Consider the following 20,794-nt stretch of genomic DNA (forward strand, 5'->3'; position numbering starts at 1 on the left):
TTATTAGTTAATATAGTATTTTAAATTGAAATATAACTTATTAATTAATAAATTAATTATAAAATTATACATAAATTTAAATCTCATGTACCAAAAATAAATAAATAAATAAATATATATATATATATATATATATATATAAGCACATATATAAAAAAATATTTAAATATAAAAAATTAATATATATAAATTCCCATGAGATTACATAGGCCAGCGACTAAATTGGAACAATTAGTTGGAATGGTACTAAATTGGAATGGCACAAATTAGTTGGAATGGTACTAAATTGGAATGGCACAAATTTACGTGAAAAGTAAAAAAAAAAAAAAATTTCTTGTGATTTGGAGTTTTTGCATAAAAAATATTTATGATAAAAAGATATTGTGTGATTTAGTTTCTTTATATTTTACTACTTTATAATATTTTTATATTTGTATGATTTAATATTAATATAATATTAATTTGTAATAATAAAATCACTTATTAAGTAATTTAACATACAACTAATTATATTGAACTCATATTAAATTAAATTAATATATATTTTAATTTTGTTAGAAATTTATAATATTTTTAAAAATATCATGTACAAATTATCTATAGAATAATAAAAATTATAATATTAATATTTAATTATAAAATAATAATTACATTAAATAGTAGAATATTAAAATGCAAGAAAAATATCAAATATTTTTTTTTTTTCATAAAAAGAAACCTAAATATCAAAGTGCTTGACCATAACTTATGTTTTTATACTTTTCCTAATTTTACAATAGACTATTAAAATTGATAAATGATTTTTAGACTCTTCTTAAAGACCCACCAATAATTTAAATTTTTTTATTATTAAGCCTTTGTTTTTTTTTTTTGTTGAAAAAACAATGTGTAGTATTTAGATACTAAAACCAGTTCTATATATTAAAATAATATAGAATTATTTTAATTATTTGCCAAAAATTTACTCTTAATTAATTCAAGTAGTAAGTCAAAATAAATCATTAATTTATTTACACTCGAGCTTAAATTCATTTATACTCAAATCTAAACTTAATAAATCTTTTATTTAGAAATATAATGACAATATAATCTAATATAGTCAAAATTAGTTTCGGACTTTTTTTTTGAATTTTTAGTTATATTGGGTCAAATTTTCAAGTCAAAGTCCAAATCTTTTGAAAACTTTGACTAGGCTTTTTATGTTGCTGTTGCCAACAACCATTGATTGTCATGATAACAAATAACAACAAAAGCATGACATGGGGCGCCACTATCACCTCATAAATAATAAGAAATTACCAGCAAAACAAATCCCATAATAATACCAATGCCTGAATTCTACTCAACATTTATCCATGAATTTTCCTCTTTTCAATGGCGTGAATCTCAATGCTAGCCGAGATAATAAAAATCAAATCTTTCTTCAATCCACAATCTCCCTTTTCAAGTTAAAAAGGACCCACATTATCCAAGAGACATTTTTTACAACACCCAAAAATATCATAGAAGGAGAAGCAGGAGGCAATGGCATTATGGGTTTCAGGAATCAAGAGTTTGAGAATTGCCTCTGTTATTCTTATCTTTTCCAATTTGCTTGTCGTTATTCTTGGTGGGTTTTTTATGTTTGTTGTGGTTCCGGGCTGTGATCATAACAAAATAATGATACCTCTTGCAGCTGTGTCTTTAATTGCTGCTATTAGAATCTTTGTCATGGCAAGGTCAGCGGTTGCACAAGCAGCTATAGCGAGAACCATTCAGGATTCTCTTTCTGATACTGCTGTTTTTGATTCAACTATTCGCCTTAAAAGAAGAGTATGCATGATCTTTTTTTCTTTTTATTCATATATTTTCTGTTCTCTTATGAAGCTTTTATTGTATATATGTTTGGTTCGTTAATATGTTATTTTATGCTTGTTTGTTTGTTGAGAAAAAATGAGAAACTTTTTACAATACAAAGAGGAAAGTGAATAGCTTAAATTAGCTGATTTGAGATGAGCTTTGATATTGGTTTAGGTCAGTGTTATACATGCAACCATAACATATATCACTGACATACAAAAGAATAACGTTGTTAAATTGAACGGAATCGAACTATTAGTCTCCTTTGCTGAAAGTGACTGCATTGTGATTGGTAGTAGTGTTTGATGTATTCACATTCGGTTTAAATTGATGGTTTATGGAATTCTTATAATATATTAAGTTGGGCTGATACATGGATATATTTCTGTTACAAAGTTTTCATCCATGAAAAGCGATTTTAGCTGTGAACTGGAGTTTAGCTGGTGGAGCTGGTATTGATCAAGAATGACACAAGTTGAATTTTTTGTAATAGTTGATTTTGGTTGATAGCCCGGAGCTTTTTAATTGTCTGGGAATTTCATAGAATTAGCACTAACAACTTGTTGCACATAGAAAAACTGATTATACATTATGTGCTGATGATCTATGTGTAACAGTAGGATATCCTATTCTTATCTCTTTCTTCATTTCACGATATCTTGGTCAAGTTGGTAAGGTTTTTGGCAAATCATGTTTGGAAGGTCTAGTTACCACTTTAAATCAGGGACTTTATGTAGTGTAGGTCTGCATGGAATGACCACTAAACCTAGCTGAGGTATTATCTCTTGCCATAAAGACCAGTGGAGCAATTTCTTTTTTTTTTTTGGATAATACCAGTGGAGCAATTCTTAAACCCGTTCTTCCACTTCATCATTTTTTAGGTTCATCTGGAATTGATGTTATGGCTTCTTTAGGGAGAACTATGTTTAGAGATATTTCAAGAGCTTTGGAAAGAATTTGAAGTTTTCAATAGTGGACAAGGGCACACTGAGGTTGTGGGATTGCTCAAAGCTTGTAGAATGCAGGCGGAGTGTGAATGGAAAGACACATCTAGTAAGCTTTGTCCCAGTGACATTGTTGCTGGAATTCTGTGAAATCTAAATAGGAAACCTGCTTGCACATTGTATTATGATGTATATATATAGATCCAACTTCTCAATTTTATGCCACTCCTTTACCTATATGATTCAGTTTAAAATTGATGTTTTTCTTACTGAACAGATGAGGTATAAAACATGGCTTTGGTGGAGCCGGTTTGCAATGGTAATTACTTTGCTGCAAATTATGGGTGCAATTTACCTTGTGTTCAATGTGGCTAAATATATTTCTCATGATGGAACATCACATCAATGTTTCTTAGGTAAAAATGGTCAATTCTCATTCCTATTATTGTATTAATTTTTATCTAATTGCTTGCCTAATTGTTTGTATAAAATTCACCTTTTGGTTAAAAATCAATATGCATGCCTTTACAGTATTCTCTTTATCTGTACTTTAATGTGGTTGACAGGATTAACATCGTCAGTAACATTTCACCTCTCACATATGCTACACTTGGTGAAATAGTTACTGAACTAATATTTATCTCCAGAGATGGCAAAAATGTTGATGCAGGGGAATGTTAATGAAGCTAGAAATGGAAAAAAAAGGCCTAACATACTGATAGCAATAAATTGTATTAGTATGTAAAATTAGTCTTTTCACTGTATTTATTAGCTAAATTTCTATTTTAGGGTGTCAAATCAGCCTAATCAATGATGTTTATAATACAGTTGCAAAAGAAAATTTTAATATGCACATCTACCGTATAGATCATTATACAAATAAAAATTATTTCACCAGCAAAGTACTTGTTTCTTTGGTCGTATATTAGAAAGTGATTCTCTCCTTAGGGAATTCTCTGATATAATGTACCATATATGAACATTTATTGTCTTTTTTCCATTAAATGCGCTTTTCCCTTTAACAGGGTACTTTGCTTGGATATAATACCATACCATGAACTTCTTGGTAGTAGCTTAGCAGTGTTTCAATTTTTTTTTTTGGACTAGTTTTCTGCTTTATTGGAAGGAAAGATTACAATGTATTGGTAATATCATTTATCACTCTGCTTCTATCTAGGTGTTTCTTTCATTGTAACTAACGGTAACCTTGAAGAACCAAGTTCTACTTCTAGCCCATGGTCTTAATCTTATTAGTGTTGAGTGGGATGCCATCATCCTTTGTCCAAAACAAATTGCATTTTTTCCTAAGACCAACACTAGTACTTACCTACACCTAGAGAAATCGATTCTGCTGTATGTCTCCTTGTGTTACTCGAATCCTGTTCTATCTGAGAAATTGATAGAGGAAAACTTCTTTCTGTTCACAAATATTGATTTTGTGGTGAACTTTCTAAAGATGGTCCAAATATCATATTTTATTAAGGTGTAGCATAATGACACTCTTTTCTTTTAGGACTGATGGATTCAATATTTGGCCCAAACTTAGAAGAAATGGTTTAATCTACTATATTGAAAACATGGATAAGATCTAAAAAATGAACCTCAATGCATACTACATTGGATTAAACTTGCCTATATGCCCCTAGTTCACTTCTTATCGTTTTGGAATCGGATTCCGGTCAAAGTTATGAATATGCACCTCAACCATATTACTTAATTGACAATGTTGTAAGAACACACATCTTTTATGCAAATGAAAGATTCTTCCAATGAAAGCTTAAACAATTCTCTCCAAAATGTTTAAAATGCAGGGATGGCTTCAAATGGTAACCAGTGGAAGCATAAACTTTTGATTTTATATGTTATCATGGTTTGTTCAGTTCCATTGGTGCAATGTTTTGTGGGATCTGATGTCCTTAAATGGAGGTCATTTTATGCAACCCAAGATGATGTGTGGAAAGCTCACTATCACGAGGTGTTTGATCATGGCATTCGCGAGGCCTTATGTTGTTTGGGACGTGCCGAATACTTGTATGTTTCTGTATACTCGGTTAATATTTAGAATTTTCATTTACATCAACTTTCTGATTTTGAACTTTTTTCTCTAATTTTCTCTAGGAGAGTTTCTGAGGAAGATGAAGTATACTCACTAGCACGATTATTAGGTGATCTTGTTGCTTATCGTGCATCAGGGACTGGACATTTGGAACTTCTAGCAGGTTTGTTGTGATTATCTTTGCAGCTTTTGTTATAATCTTGAAGAGTTATCTGGAATTGGACTATTAAGTAATGATAATTAAAAGAGATTAATCTTTTCTGTATTTTTTCTAATCAGTGTGACCAAATAATATCTTAAGCATGCAACTAGATATGTTAGATTCCATGCACAATCTGTTAATAACGGAACACTAATTATAATTGATACTAATTCTTTTGATTGGTTAGATGGATATATTTCCTCCATTAATTTCTATTTATCTGTACATCTTTAGAAGGCTTGTGTTATTAAGTCCTTATTCAATATTTCACCCATCATCATCCCAGTTTCCCTCTCTTATGACTTCAAAATAGCCGACCTTGTGTATGATGCATTTGATGGTATGTAATAAAGATGTGTTCTTAATTTGCAGTTTAGTTGGTGTTAAAGAATATAATCTATTTCTCATAAAAAGGCTATATGTTGTGGATCCCCTTTTCTTTTCCTTTCTCTGTTGTTAAACAACTTTCCAATTTTTTACCATGGCAGTTTGCTGTAATTATTTAACTTCATTACTTGCTATCTCTTAAATTTACTTTCTAATTTGGGTGAATAATAAAAATTTCGATTGCCAATTTGATTTTTGCAAACCTCATGATGTTTCCATTAAATGATCTAATATGTTACACTATATTTGGTTGAAATCCATAAAATTTATGGAATTCATTTGCAAATCTAAAGTTTATGTGCTTTTGAATGAAGTGGAAGTTAATTTAGAATTCTACATAAATCAAATTTGTAGGGAATTGGTTATAGCTAAACTAAATTCTAACAAAATAAGTAGAATCTCCAAATCAATTCCACATTAGTATGCAAATAAATTCCATAACACTAAAATATCTTTTTCAACTTTCTCATTTCCATTTTACTTTCTATTTTTCATATCTTTTTCTCAAATGAAATGAATTTCTTTATGGATTTCAACCAAACATAGCATTAGGTTTTGTATTTCAACATGGCATCATCATCTAAATAGGCTTGAAACCAAATTTACATGTAGTTACTTTGTCATCTATTTACTTTTTAAGTACATGTGGTTTGGATTGTTTGTAACTTCTATATCAAATTGTTGTCTAAGTTCTGATTCTTTTTGCTTCCTTTTTTTCTTTTTCATTTTCCATTTTTTCCTAACTTATTCTTGTATCTTTAACAGGGTATTAGATTTTGAAAATGGTGAGAGGTGAGAGGTGACTAATGAAATGGGTAGAGTATAAAACCTGTTAATAAAAATTTGATCTAATAAGAATTGGGTTTTATTCGTCTTGGATCCAACTATTACCAAAATAACCAGAATTAACCACTTTGTTAATTGGCCCTTACCATTTATACGCCCTTTAACATTTTAGTATTTTGAATAATATGGGGTTTATTCCTCTTCAAGTGCAATGAGGACTAAACATCCAGTTGATACTTGAAATACATAGAAAACACTCTCTTTGAAACACAACAGACAAACGGAGCGGGTCACTATGACTGGATGTTCATATGGGAAACCAGAAAGTAATACTGGGGCAAAACCTACTTTGATACATATAAAATTTAAATCAAGATGGGAGGTGACTAATTAAATGGGTAGAATATAGAGCCTAATTATATAAACTTGCATTAATAAGAATTTAATCTATTGGGTTTCTGTCCAACCATTACCAAAATTACAATAATTAGCCACTTCGGTGGTTGACCTTCACCATTTATAAGCCCTTTAACATCTTAGGATTAGAATAGTGTGGGATTCTCTAACACTAGGTTATTTGAGGGGAGATGTTGAAGTGAACAAAAGAATACTTGTTCAAACTCTCTATTTTGTTGTTGACTAAAATTATGGCTGTTATATTTATTGTTTAACCTTTTCTCCATTATGTAGCTCAAATCACAATACTTTTCAGGTCTAGCTCTGTTGCAGAGGCATAGTGGGTCCCATAAATCTTATGAAGGATTGGTGGAGGCACCTAAGAAATTGATTCAGGAGGCCTTTACTTTTCATGAGTTTGCTGAAGCTGCATATACAGTACTGTTATATAACCATTGTATTTTTAGTTAATGTTATCTTTTATTTATCTGTTTAGAAGTTACCATTCTATTTCTTGTAATAGCCGCCTTATGTTTCAGGGCCCATTACTTGACTTTGGGAGACACAATGTCTTTTTTCCTTGTGCATGGGTTTACAGGCAAGGGATTTTGACTCCTTGGACTCGAAACAGGTCATATATCTGTCGAGCATCTTTCTTGAAGCACATACGTAGAGTATTGCATCATTATATAGACATGAAAAGTCTAGGATGTTCAATGAGAAATGGTGGTTCAAATCCAACTATTCATATGTATGTAACTTTGTATGTGTATGTTGCATGAGAAAGGGAGGAAAAAGAGGTCAAGTATCCAAGGTATATCATTTCAAATGCATAAGTTTTTATTTCATCACTCTGATGGTTGTTTAGCCTAACAATGAGCATGGTGGTCAGATCCGCCTGGCCCAACCATTTCTGGACTACTGTTGGATTCAATATGGCCTTCCCACCTGACCATGATTAGAATTTTTTAATTTTAGTTTTCAGCAACTTGGTTGGATTAAGGAGGGTTTAGGTTTTTTAACACAATACCTGGATATGCCTTCTAGGTTATGTGGAATCCATCTGACGCCTAGATAACTGCAGAAATGTTTTTCTTCCATGTGCTTATAATTCCTTTATTGTGTAAATCAACTCAAAAGTGTATTCTTAGACAGAAAAATAGACTGGATAGCTATGAGAGTTGGTCCCGACACAAATTTCATATGCTTTGCACTTTGCATGGAAAATATATTATAGACTACAAGAAACTTGATGATATAATCTACTCCATACTTGCAGTTTGGAGCATAAGAAAGTGTGAAACTCTTAGGTCTAAGGATAAGGTGATATGTACATGCTTATATATACATATTACATGTCTGCTTGTGTCTGCATCTTCATTTCTTCATGATATACAAGCATTATCTACAAAGCTTTTGAGATGTTTAAGCTGATCAAACTCATGTTATACAAAATCCCATATTATGTTCCCAGGCGGCCTGTACTTAAAGGAGATAACTGGTGGAGGGGTCATGCTGCAGCCTTCTTAAAATATGTTAATTTGCCACCAGAAGCACTTCGACGAGGTCGTGTTTGTCAGGTAAATCTATTTTAATGGAAAATACTAGAAGTTATATGAAAAATTTTATTTGAAAATTCTAATGTTTAGACTCTAAAAGGTCAAGAGACTGAATATATATTGTATTAATACAATTGATCTATGCACAAATTTTTTTTATAGGTGGGCAACTGTCAACCATTTCTTTTACCTATGGGCTCTTTAATAAGACTATCCACAAATTATGCTAGTAATGTAAATTTGATCAGACATAGGATGTTTATTTTAGTTGCAAAAGCTTTCTTTTTAGCTTTCATGTACTTTCATATAAATAATGTCTCAATATAGCCATACAATTTCATGTAAAATAAGCTCCATTCAAGTTGTAATATCAAAGGTTACTAGAAAGTTTCTTTGGTTGCTAACAACAGCGTATATAAAAAATTACTATGAATACCTTTTATATATAAGAAAATCACTGCTTCCTTTTATGGGGAAAAGACTCTTCAAAAAAGAAAACAGCAAATTAACTAGCGAGATTTAACAAGGAGATTTCTACTTAAAAGATAGATAGATAAATAGATAGATAGATAGATAGAACACTAGTTACTTCTTTACAGGCTAATTTCCACATGTTACTTATGAAAATTGTGTTCTGAAAATGGGTTATTAAGTTTAAAACCGGAACATCACCTGTAACTACAATGTTGATATTACAAGATATGCTTCTCAAATATTTCCTCAAATATTATGAAAACATAATTTATACATAGCCTAGTTCCTTAATTTCTTTTTATTTTGGTGCATGAGGCATACTGCACGAAGCCATGTTAGAGAATTTATATTATACATTTATTATGTTTTAGCCAAAGGAGGGTTCAACAGTTTGTATCAACTACTCTGCACATTAGTTGAACCCTTGTGTTTCTGACATGCTGTTAAAATTTATTATTTTGACAAGTAAAATGGGAATAAAATTGCTGACAAAGACGCAAGTCATTGTACATGAGGACAGGTTGAGGCTTTTGGTTAGTTTTAACTTGTGTGCGTTGCATGTGAATTTTGATAATTCGGCTCGATAATATTTAAATATTAAAATATAAGATAACTATTACATTTAGAATCATAAATATGATTTTTAATTTAGTTTAAAGCAAATTATAAGTAGTTTGCCATCTATAATGAATTACTAACTTCTTATTTTCTTTTAGCAATATAATGATTGATAAAGCAATAAATTGATGGCCTTAACACTAAATCAATTGTCATGAACTAAATCTTTAAACTAATTCATCAACAATGGAAAAAAAAGTTCTCATATCTTATAAACAGTTTGTCTTGTTTCTGCCTTTTAAATTGTACTTGCCTCTTCTCTACTAACTCAAAAACAACTAAATACATGCACAACCCACACATATGAGAATTGAGAATTTTAGTTTCGTTTTAACTTATATACAAAATAAGATTATAGATATAACTTTTTTATTTTCTCCTTTTCTTGATTTTAATTAATTAATTTAATTTTAATTGCGATTTAATATAAATATGATTAGTTATACAATAAAATAGGAATTATAATAAGTTTAAATGTTAATTATATATATATATATATATATACTTTCTCTTTTGTGTTCTCTTTTTTTATTAGTCAACTAAATAAAACTGACACTGTTAGAATTTAAACTAATTATACAACCAAAGGAAAAGAAATAGAATTAAGTAGATATTCTTTTCTTGTGATGCAGTGGATTATTATTAGCTATTTTTTTCACATAGAAATTACCTCATTAGTATGTACATACTATAGCTGGATCTTTATTCAAATAATTTTTATTTTTATTTTTTAATTTATTAGTTTTGATTAATAAAATTTTCACTTAAATTTGATAAATTATTAATTTGACTCGTCTTATAAAAATATTTAGTAAAAAATTTTAATAAGATCTTTCTAATAAATTTGTCACATGGGAAATTTAAGAATTAGATTTGGTATTGTTCGCATAAGAAAAGAAAAAACAATTACTTACTCTATAAAAGCAATAATTGTTAATTTTTTCTGTCAATTGCTGATTAGAAAGTTTTAGGAAATAATACTCAAAAGAGAATGTCTAAAGTAAAGTGTACAACTAAAATTAAAGTTTTAATTAGAATTTGCAATTATTATTTCATTGGCATGGATTTGGATATATATATTTTTCTTAAATCACATTAATAGTTGGTTAAACATGATTAAAATGGTTAATCTTCTCAACTTAAATGAATTCTTACTATTGAGTTGGATAATTATATAAATTCTAAACACTAATCACGTTGAGAATAGTTGTAAAATAGGAATTCTAAAAATATTAGGTATTCTAACAGATATAATTATTAACTGATTTAATTACTTAATGACCATATTGATCCGACTTAACTAAACAATCGGTATACATCTTTCACCAAATTGACCCGCACTTTTATATATGTTATGATTATGATGTATTGCTGGATCAAACCTGAAAATAAACCAGATATTTGAGCTCTCTCTAATCAAACTTCAAAGAAAATAGTAAAGGTTGTGATAGTGTCTATCAAACTGAAGTATGTAGGATTTTGAAATTTTCTTACTCATGTTGAACTTTTTATCAATTAAAAACAAACATTGAGTTTATAGTTCTCCTGAAGATTTCAATCCATTTATATGTAATAGTAACTATTTTTGCAATTAGAAAAAACCAAATTATGAGAGTATTATCCACTGTATTATCAGTCAGTAGAAACTTCTAAGAAAATGGAATAATTGCTTGTGGATAGTACTATAATTTCCCAAGACTTTTCCCATATTCTAAATTTTGGAAAACTGGAGCAAGTAAACTGTTGAAATTGCACTTTGGGATTGAGATGTTCATTTCTGCAGCTTATTATTATCATATGCCTTCTTTCCTTTTGGATTGTTTGATTCTTAGAATTCTCATGTTGTACTAATGAGATTGATTTCGTCTTTAATACTTTGGTTCTTCTTTCTAATCCAGGGAAAGTGTAAGGCTGCATACTTTATTGTGGTTCTAAATCATGTAAGATCTGTTGTGATTGCGGTACGAGGAACTGAGACTGCTGAAGACCTTATAACTGATGGCTTAGGCAGGGAGTGCCTACTTACTACAGAAGACTTGGATGGGTTGATAAAGTCTCTCTCTCGCTCTTTAAAAACATGTTTACTATGTGTCTTTTTCTCCTCTTGCTATTTGCTAGATAGACATTTACCCATGTGATAATAAAAAGAAAGCCTAAACTTCATGACTTGAACATCGCAATATAAACTAGTTAAGTAAAATCATATTTTGACAACATTCTGCTTCTGTGACTTCCATTTCCACTTTCATTCCATCAATGGTTGAAGAAAGGCTTGATACAGTGTTGACAACAGTTTTTGGGAACATGGCTAGACTTTTATTCATTTATTGATGCAACAAGAATTGGTGTTTTAGTCAATAAAGTGCCTTGTAATCTTTCTATCTATAACAAAGTTTATAATATTTTCTCATAGTTTCTTCTATTCACATGGTATACTCAGGTAATGGGCTCTGGCCGAGATCCTTGCTTTGCTCCCTGGATCTCACTCTATAAGTTGGGTTGCCACTGGCTGCCTGTACAAGAGCAAGGGCAAGACACCTGAGCATGTGCAGGCAGCTGCTTAGCGCACCCAAGGATGGGGCTCGACCAAAATATCCTTGTCTTGCATAGTTACAGCGCTAAGAATTGACAGCAATTTTAATATTTTCTGGGTTATAAAACTGCTGGCAAGTCCATGACTTGGTTACATATAACTCAATATGATTTTAGAGTCTAAAGACTTACTCAGACCTTATCCACTTGGGCACTTAATTTTTATCATTCTATCATCACCCTGTCCTCTTTTGCTTAGTGACAAGGGGGTGGGCAGGCCATTCTTATGGCCTTTTTGAAGTTATCATATGGGAGCAGTTTAATATCTTTTGTAGAAGATATCATTTAACTGATGTGATTGATTGGGTACCATAGTTTTTATTTAAATGAATTGAGAAAATGGGTTCTTAATTTTCATATGATTCATATCCTAATATCTATTATCTAACACAAGCAAGATTATTATTTTGGTGAGGGGTTCTCATGATAAAGAGTTTAGGATAATGACATACATGATAATATATGCCAAACTGTGAATGTGCCTCTATAACCCAAGGTCTGCAGAACTGTTTACCACACCTGCTGACACAACTAGCTCATCTTCTTCAAATAAATTTTCATTTAAAAAAAAAAGGGTTTATGACTACGTCATTTGTTGGATATGCTTTTTCAGCTTCTGAAAAGCTGGTACTAGTCTAATGTTTGTATTCTTGTTTGCAGTAGCAGCCATATTCCTCTTACTGTGAAGCAAACTGTGGAATTATCTTTTCCACACTATGGGCACTCAGGTATAGTTGAAGCTGCACGAGATCTTTATATGCAAATTGAAGGAAATCCAGGAGATAAAGGTGCCCCCTTCCACTCTTTTGATCATTTCTCCTTTTCTTTTCCTGACAGTTCTTTTAAGCTAACCATTCTACACAGATCATTTTAAGAGCTTAGTTAGTATAAAGTCATGCATTTATTGTTTATTTGCCAACTTATTCTGATTCCTTTATTTCATTTGAAGCATCCATGTCTGATAACAGCATGAGTTTTTGGCTAACATTTGGATAATCTGCTAAATATTGATGATTTTGACACTTGGACATTTATATGTGAAGTCATGTGAAATAGGTATTGATATGCCCCCAGTATCTTGAAGTTCTTAAAACCTACTGTCAACACTATCTATTTGGCTTAGTTTTCTTTCCACTATGATGATTGCCTCAGGACCAAAAACTGTTAATTACCAAGCAATTGGACTAATAAAATTTCAATTGACAGCATAAAGATTAATGAAGTCCCCCCTTTTTTTTTTTTCTTTTTGTTATTCACTGTTATTGAACTTGTTTGGAGAGCATTATATTTTACTGTGTCTTTATGTTCCTTTATTTAGCTGTGTTGCGTTCTTTTATGCTGTCTTCCTTTTTCATTCTGGATCAAATCTATTTAATAATCCAGGAAAAGGAAAAGAAGCTTCATGAAGTTTTTGTTCTCACATTTATATATGGTCAAGCTATCAAATAAAGGGTAATGAGACACACCATGTACCATAATCATGATAAGGTTTGAAGCTCAATTTTCATGGGACTAGTGTAGCATTTAGTATACTGCTTTGAATAGGACTGATACCCTTGTGTATATCTGTTTCTGATGATGCAATGATAGATAGACTTAATGCTTTCTTGATCTGAGCATTTCAGATGGTTAAACAGTTTTTAGTACTTTGGGAAAGATTGCATTTGGGGCATATCTTTTTGAAAGCTACTTGATGGTGTGATATAAGAATAATATGGTTCCAGAGTGAAGGTATTCATTGGAGGTTAACAACTTCCTGATCACAATAAGAAGTCCTTATTGGAACATAGAGATTAAAGATTCAATTTGAAGGTTAGAAGGATAAAATTAGCTTTATTCTAGTTCAATAATAGCACAGGATAAAAGAAGCAAGGTGAATGCTAGCCACCATATGATATGACAAATAGATTTACTGAGACAATGTTAAGAATAGAATCCTTTTTCTAATTCTTCTTGTAATGTTCTAGCAAAGATAGGCATATATTCTCCGTGTCCCTTAAACCCTTTTCAAAGTGAAGGTGAGCAATTCAATATAGACTTATGTTTACATTTTGAATGGTGCAAAATGCTACCCATATGATTTTTTGTTTTTTTTTTTAGTTAGGGCAATTAAGTAAAAGTTTTCAGCAATAAATTTCTATTACCAAGATGTTGATCTTACTTTCAGGGAGCTTTAAAGGGGTAAATAAGAACTGAGTTTACCTAGGTACTGTAACCAAAAGCAAGTCAATCTCAGATAGCTAAACTTTTGGCTAGAAGTAATGATGACAAAATTCTTCCAAAAACTATGATTTTCAAGGGTAGCAGTCTTATCATTTCTTGCTATTTGCTACTGTGTAGTTGTTTTGCCTTGCACATATCTATGCTGAAACAACGAGAACATTGATGTCTCCTCTTCATTAGACACAAGGGCTACCCCCATCCCTCACAATTCCCTTCCAACCCCCTTACCCCTATTCTCTTTTCTCTGCATTTTACTCTTGCCACGCTTTGCCAATGTGTCTCACATTGCTCAGCTCTTCGTGATCTGAATTTTACAAGTCTCAAAATGCATAGGTATATTGGCATGGTACAATTGGTTGAGGAACATTTTATGACATGAATTTTCCTATTCTGACAACGTCTCTTTCTTGTCGACGCGGAAGAAGTAGGAGAGTTGTTGCAATCAAGGAAGACTGGATTTAGGGACTTAATTTTGAACAAATTTCAGAATTTTCTTGTAAATTCTTATTCAGGAAGTTTTTGAAGTTTAATATTATGTAGGAAATTTTGTCCTGGTTAGGATCTTTCTACTCTTTATTTAGGTTTTCGTATTCCATTAGTATAAAATGTTGGGCCAAACTCACAGTTGTCACCATATATGTGGAGTTGGAACCAAACTTTGCAGAAAACCAATAGGCTTGCACTAAGGACCAATCTTCACACATATATGTCGATTTATATTTTCATACTTCTCCAATGTGAGATTATATCCTCCAACATTTAGTTATGTTAGAGTCCTAATTAATCTAGGTTTAACAGTTTTATGCTTTAATTTTCTATATAAAGGTCGTAGCCTCTAAGGCATATTTAGTTTTGGGTTTAATAAAACTGTTTTTGGGGTGAGAACATAGGTTTGACATTGAAAGTTCTTTGATTGAGTTGACTGCCAAAATCTAAATGTGCAGCCTGTAGGATTCAAAGATGCCCCAAACCTTATAAATACCTATTAACTTCTAATATAAGGTTTCAGCAAGAAGCTTATCATGAACTCCATATTCATTTTGTTCTTTAATTAGAACTTCCTTTGGGCTTGGGGAGGGTAGAGTGAGATGGGTTGTAATCCTGTTCTTGTAAAATCTTTTGACAAGAAGTATGAAGAGAGAGTTAGGAGTCTTTAAGTGCAGAGTATGGGCAGAAACTTTAAAAAATAAACAAAAAAGATAACATTCTTACTGTAACTTTGGTTTTTTATTGGAAAGCAGACTGTATTCATATTCTTCTTCTGTGTTGCACATATTCTATTGCTGATATATTAATTGAATGTAATTTGGTGATTCTAACAATGATCTTTATGATTTTGTTTGGTCTTCTTCTTGTGGATCTTGCTATCCTTTTGTTAAAAGGGATAGCAGTTTGCTCTTGTAACTTACAAGTTGTGATATCAATTTAAACTCTTCATCCTATTTTGTTCTTGCAACTCAAAGTGCAAATGGACATATAATTTTTCTTGAAATCAAAATTTTGACAATGTAAATGTCCTTCATGATAGCTTAAATTTTCTCTAAAATTCTGTTATATTTTCCTGATGCAGAAGGTGAAGCAGATGGCTTTCTTTCCTCACTGCTGGGAGCTGGATGTGAGTGTGATGGTTATAGGGTGTGCATAATCGGGCATTCCCTAGGAGGTGCTATTGCTACGTTGCTAGGACTGAGAGTATGTTTTTTTTTTTTTTCGTTCCAATAATGTGATATATTTATGGATCAATTGAAATATGTATACATCAACATTTTGGTTGCATTGACCCATGATAGTAACTCAGCTAAGCTTTCTATTTTGGTCCCTGATTGAGGAAGTAGTATGTATAGGCTCCATGCGTTCTATATAAAATATTTTCTGCATATTCCAGTGTTTGGATACACATAATATAATAGCCAATGAATAATATTTCCACATGAAATGGAAACGAAGAGTCATTTTGAGGAATCTGCCTCAGCTCTATTCCAAACCACAAGCCATGTTTTCAACTCCCATAAAATCTTAAAGAGGGACCACCCAGAGGAGCACATAGCATATGCCTACTGTCTCCTGATTGCTGCTGACCAGCTTCGCTTGTCACAGGTCTATATTAGCTGCAGTTGGTGTATTTACCCTTTCTTTAGAGTACTTTTCTCTTTCATTCATCCAGTAATAGAAACATATAATCTGTTATTGGTCATATACTTTCCTGGTTAGTGTTACAGCTAAATAACATTTCATTTCATCAAAACTCTATTGAGTAAAATTCACACAAATTATTTTGCATGAACCAAATGGAACCTTCAGTTGGGTTGAACTTAAAACTTCTCTTAAGGTCAGTGGAAAAAACTATATGCAAGTTAAGACACACATGGATTGGTAACATATGCAGTCATCCCTCCATCATCCCTGTCCTTAAAAGTTTTTTGGATAACAATAAATTTTTTTTCCATTTTCCTATATACAGCTATATCATCAGCACCCAAACTTACGTGTTTATGCATTTGGGCCTCTCCCGTGTGTGGATTCAGTCATAGCAGAAGCATGTTCAGGATTTGTGACAAGGTGATTTTGAATGGAATTCATGCTGCTAGAAGTTTCAAAGCAAGTTTTTTTATTATTTTTTGTCATTTATTTCTCTTTCATTGTAAGTGTTTGAGCTTCCTGCAGCATTGTACACAACAATGAATTTTCTGCACGCCTTTCAGTTGGATCAATTCTACGACTTCGGGCAGCTGCAATTATGGCACTCTCAGAAGATTCCAACACTGATACAGCCTTGATTTTCAGGCTTGCTCGCCGGTTTCTCTATATCGGTGACTGTCAAACAGGAAGGATAGAAGTAAAAGATTCAGCAGAATTACATTCCCCAGATACCAGTGGGGAAGATCATAATTCTGAAGTCTGTAGAGGTCAGTGATGGAATTATACAGCGCTAGAAAATGGTAGATTATCTAGTTTGTTATAATGAAGAATGTGCACTGTTCTTGGTGTTAATAGTGAAATGGAGTTCTAAAATAATTTCTTGATGCAGAGAGCAATAAACTGGATATTAGCATTCCTCTCTGGAAGGAGCCAGATTCAAGTAGTGTTGGTGATATTGATGATGATATTTTTGAAAATCCTTTCCATAATGAGCCTGCTGTTGCAAATCCATCGGGTAATCCTGTGTCTCAATTTTTTGAAACTGTTCCCCAAAGTAAAAGTTGGTCAGCTGGAGATCCTCCTGAGATGTTTCTACCAGGTCTTGTGATTCACATGGTACCGAGAGAAAGAAACTCCAGTGTCCCTTTGTGGAAAAGCTGGAGAATCCAAGAGAATGTACAGAGTTATAATGCTTATTTAGCTAACAGAGAAGACTTCAAAGATATTGTTGTGTCACCAAATATGTTCCTTGATCATCTCCCTTGGAGGTATATAATAACTATATCCTTTCTGGGTTTAACTTTTGTGCAATGTAGGAAAGAAGCCCTTTTTTTTTATGTATTGTTATGTTGCAGATGTCACTATGCAATGCAAAAGGTATTGGAAGCTCAAAATGACCAAGGTCTACTAGGTGAAGCTCAAATCGTGTGAGTAGTGGATTCTAAGCTGCAGTTCTCTTTTATAGTTCTCCGTACTGCATTCATTTGCTGTATGCCATTCTGAAATGGAGCTGAATGTCTGTAATATCGTTGGACGAGCTAAAGAAAAGAAACTAAGATCGGTAGGTGATGCTTATGAGCCCATGTGACCAAACTGTAGGAATTCGCAAGAGCATTCCTACAGATAAAAAGTGTACAGCAGATTTTGCCTAATGCTCAAGCAAAGCAGCAATTGAAGCCATTCTATTGGAAAACTGGTTACCATAATGGCTCCCTGTTGTACTCTTCACCCTGCTTTTCTGATGTAACATGCAATAGAAATTTTATCATCATACTCCTGATAAGGAATCCATGACTGATATGCCTTAAAAATGTTATCCTTGTGTTTCTCCTGCCCTTAGCCCTCGAAATAGCCTTCTTAACAATGTCACTGGCTCAAAAAATTCAGGTCGGTAAGAATGTTTCTCTGATGGCAATTCTTAGGACATGTCACCTCAATGTTTCTTGCATGCAAACAATAGCATTTTTCGCATACTTGGAGGCCTTTAACTGATCACAAATAGAGACCTCCGATACTTTGATGTGATTAATAGTTTTTGTCTCAATGCAAGCAAAACCATTTTGAAGGGAAAAGTTCTTAATTATTCTTTTTCTTTCTGTTTTCTGTTTCATAAAAAATCATGTCATTTATGATTTTGCTACTCATGCAAGTAGTGTATAAGTACATAACCTATAAGGCTGAAAATAAAGAGAGAGCTCTGTTGGAAACCTCAATGTTGAAGATAAGGCTAAGCTTTATTTGCAGTAGTGTTTGTACAAGTGTAATCAATGGTGAAAATCTCAAAAAGATGTTCATAATAAACATAGATTCACTTTTGAAAATGAAGGATTGGATTTGTAAATTTTGGTAAGTCTCAAGGGATAATTAAATTTATTTTATTTTATTTTATTCATATATCAATTCAAGTGTTTATAATAAGTAATTTTAATTTTTCTAAGTGAATTATTTCAAGCGGTAGATGTTTCTTTTTAAATATTAAACTAATTATTACATCATAATATATGTAGATTTAAGTTGTATTATTATATTTTATTATACATTAATATGTATATTACAAATAAAATCTTAAGATATTTTGAATTAAAGAAAATATCTTTAATATTTATTTACTATTTTATGTTAACCTTTTGTTTATTTTACTGTGAAAATTTAAAGTGCATTTCTTCTTATATTGTTTCTTTTTATTCTCATTATTTGTTTTAAATAATTTTTTTATTAATTGTGAATTTACTATTAAAAGTATTATAAAAATTTCAAGAAAAGTTATTGAAACTAAAAACATTAATTTTTTTTTATATTTCTTCATTATAATCATTTTAGTTTTATTTTATCATTTTCTAATAAATAATATTAAACTTCAATAATATATAAATAAGTAATTCTAAGGAAGTTAAACAAAGTTATTCCATTAAAAGTAACATATTTTTCATAAACAATATATAACTTTAATAGATATTATAATTATATAAAATAAATATACAGAATTTAGTATTAGCATATGTATATATATAATTTATAAAAATAAGATATTAACTACCTACTCATTAAATAATTCTACATTATATATTAATAATTTACGAGTGTCATATATGTAACGTGTAAAACTAGTACAGCTAAATAAAGTTTTAAACATAATAGAAAATAGTAAAGACCTAAACTATATAGGAAAATGAAATGAAAAATTCAAAAATAGGTTTCAATTCTTTTAAAAATTCTGTATTTAACTTCTAAAATATTATTTATATTGTATTCTGTATAGAAACTAAAACTACACCAAAAAATTATAAACTCTTTAACGATTTTTTTCCAAAAAACGAGACAAAGATATTCTATCATATTCATATTAATTTCTAATTAATTTTTAAACGAAAATAAATAAAATTCAAAAAGACAAACAGAGGTTTCTTGATTTCCTTCAAAAGAATATAATTATGAATAGAAAAAAGAGTTTTGTTTTAATATATTTTTTATTTATTTATCAATATAGAATGAAACTTGATAAATCGACACTATTGAACGAGTTTTATATCAATTTATAGTAAAATTCTATTAATTTTCAAAGATCAAATATGAAAATCAGAAGTAAAATAAAACTCAGAAAATTGGTTTATGTTTTCTATAAAAACGCAGGAAATAATATACTGTTATATACAAATGGTATATATTAACAAAAATCAGAATTTTTTTAAAAAAATATTATGAATCATTAATGTTAAGTTACAAATTTAATTTATAACATGCTGAATTTTTTAAGAATGTAATTTATTTTATATATAAGTCAATTTTATTAATAAATTAAAAAATCTTAAAGAGAATTTTCCTCATAAATATATAGTAAAAAGTATATATTAGGTATATGTTGGGTATATATTAATCAAAATTTTTATTTTATTTAATTAATATATTTTAGTTTTGAAACTATTTCTTCAGTAGCAATGAATATAATACCAGTTTTAATTGACTGATTTAGTTAAAGTTTATTTATAATAACACTCACTATTATTAAAAAATTAAAAAAAATATCATTATATGATAATTATTTTTATTATTCTATATTTCTATAAATTTATTATATATTTTGTTACTATATAATATAATTAAAAAATATAAACAAATGAGTTTCATTTCACGAAATATGAAATACATTAAGTATATATTTGATATCTGAAACATTATATATATATATATACACTAAATATGTAAATTTCAAAAATTGATATACAATATATTTATTTTAATTAGTATATATTGCATATATTTATAAGATATCTCAAATATTTACACCTTTGAAAAAGATGTTAAAAATAACAGTAAATGATACACGCTCGACAAAATATGGTATACAATAATTATATATTTGATATCTGAAAGTAAACTCTTACGAAATAGTATATATTATACTTGTTTTATTATATGCTAGGGTAAAATGTATATGTTAGCTATATGCTAGATAACTTTTAATCAAAATTTTAATTTATTTAACATATTTTTATTCTAAGATTTTTTTTCAATAGCAATAGGTATTAATATCATTATTCATGTTACATAATGAATTATGTTCAATTTATTTTAATATATA

The 20,794-nt window shown here is 30.3% G+C and overlaps 1 protein-coding gene across 9 annotated transcripts; it reads left to right on the top strand.

The window, feature by feature from the left end:
• Nucleotides 1–1,257: 1,257 nt before the first annotated feature.
• On the top strand, nucleotides 1,258–18,287 carry LOC8260284 (diacylglycerol lipase-beta). 9 transcript variants are annotated; one of them, XM_048377511.1, is made up of 15 exons: nucleotides 1,258–1,812; nucleotides 3,061–3,199; nucleotides 4,595–4,814; nucleotides 4,902–5,002; nucleotides 6,927–7,048; nucleotides 7,150–7,241; nucleotides 8,085–8,190; nucleotides 11,160–11,314; nucleotides 12,514–12,641; nucleotides 15,647–15,768; nucleotides 16,538–16,635; nucleotides 16,741–16,982; nucleotides 17,105–17,230; nucleotides 17,315–17,483; nucleotides 17,571–18,287. In XM_048377511.1, the coding sequence occupies exons 1-15, from the start codon at nucleotides 1,525–1,527 to the stop codon at nucleotides 17,644–17,646; spliced, it is 2,184 nt and encodes a 727-aa protein (XP_048233468.1). In that variant the 5' UTR covers nucleotides 1,258–1,524; the 3' UTR covers nucleotides 17,647–18,287. The 9 variants fall into 9 exon arrangements, with proteins under 9 accessions (XP_048233468.1, XP_048233466.1, XP_048233467.1 ...); XM_048377514.1 differs by lacking the exon at nucleotides 1,258–1,812 and adding exons at nucleotides 1,842–2,614; nucleotides 2,721–2,972 and having other exon boundaries at nucleotides 3,061–3,102; nucleotides 17,105–17,483; XM_048377512.1 differs by lacking the exon at nucleotides 1,258–1,812 and adding exons at nucleotides 1,842–2,614; nucleotides 2,721–2,892 and having other exon boundaries at nucleotides 17,105–17,483.
• The last annotated feature ends 2,507 nt before the right edge of the window (nucleotides 18,288–20,794 follow it).

Source organism: Ricinus communis, chromosome 8 (assembly GCF_019578655.1).
Source record: "Ricinus communis isolate WT05 ecotype wild-type chromosome 8, ASM1957865v1, whole genome shotgun sequence".
In the NCBI taxonomy this organism is placed as follows: domain Eukaryota; kingdom Viridiplantae; phylum Streptophyta; class Magnoliopsida; order Malpighiales; family Euphorbiaceae; genus Ricinus; species Ricinus communis.

Excerpts from the sequence above, each read along its gene's own strand:
- LOC8260284 (XM_048377508.1), top strand. The coding sequence starts at position 1,525 with ATGGCATTATGGGTTTCAGGAATCAAGAGTTTGAGAATTGCCTCTGTT. Across the intron at positions 4,815-4,901 it reads TTGGGACGTGCCGAATACTT|GAGAGTTTCTGAGGAAGATG; the intron begins GTATGTTTCTGT and ends AATTTTCTCTAG. Across the intron at positions 15,769-16,537 it reads CTACGTTGCTAGGACTGAGA|CTATATCATCAGCACCCAAA; the intron begins GTATGTTTTTTT and ends TCCTATATACAG.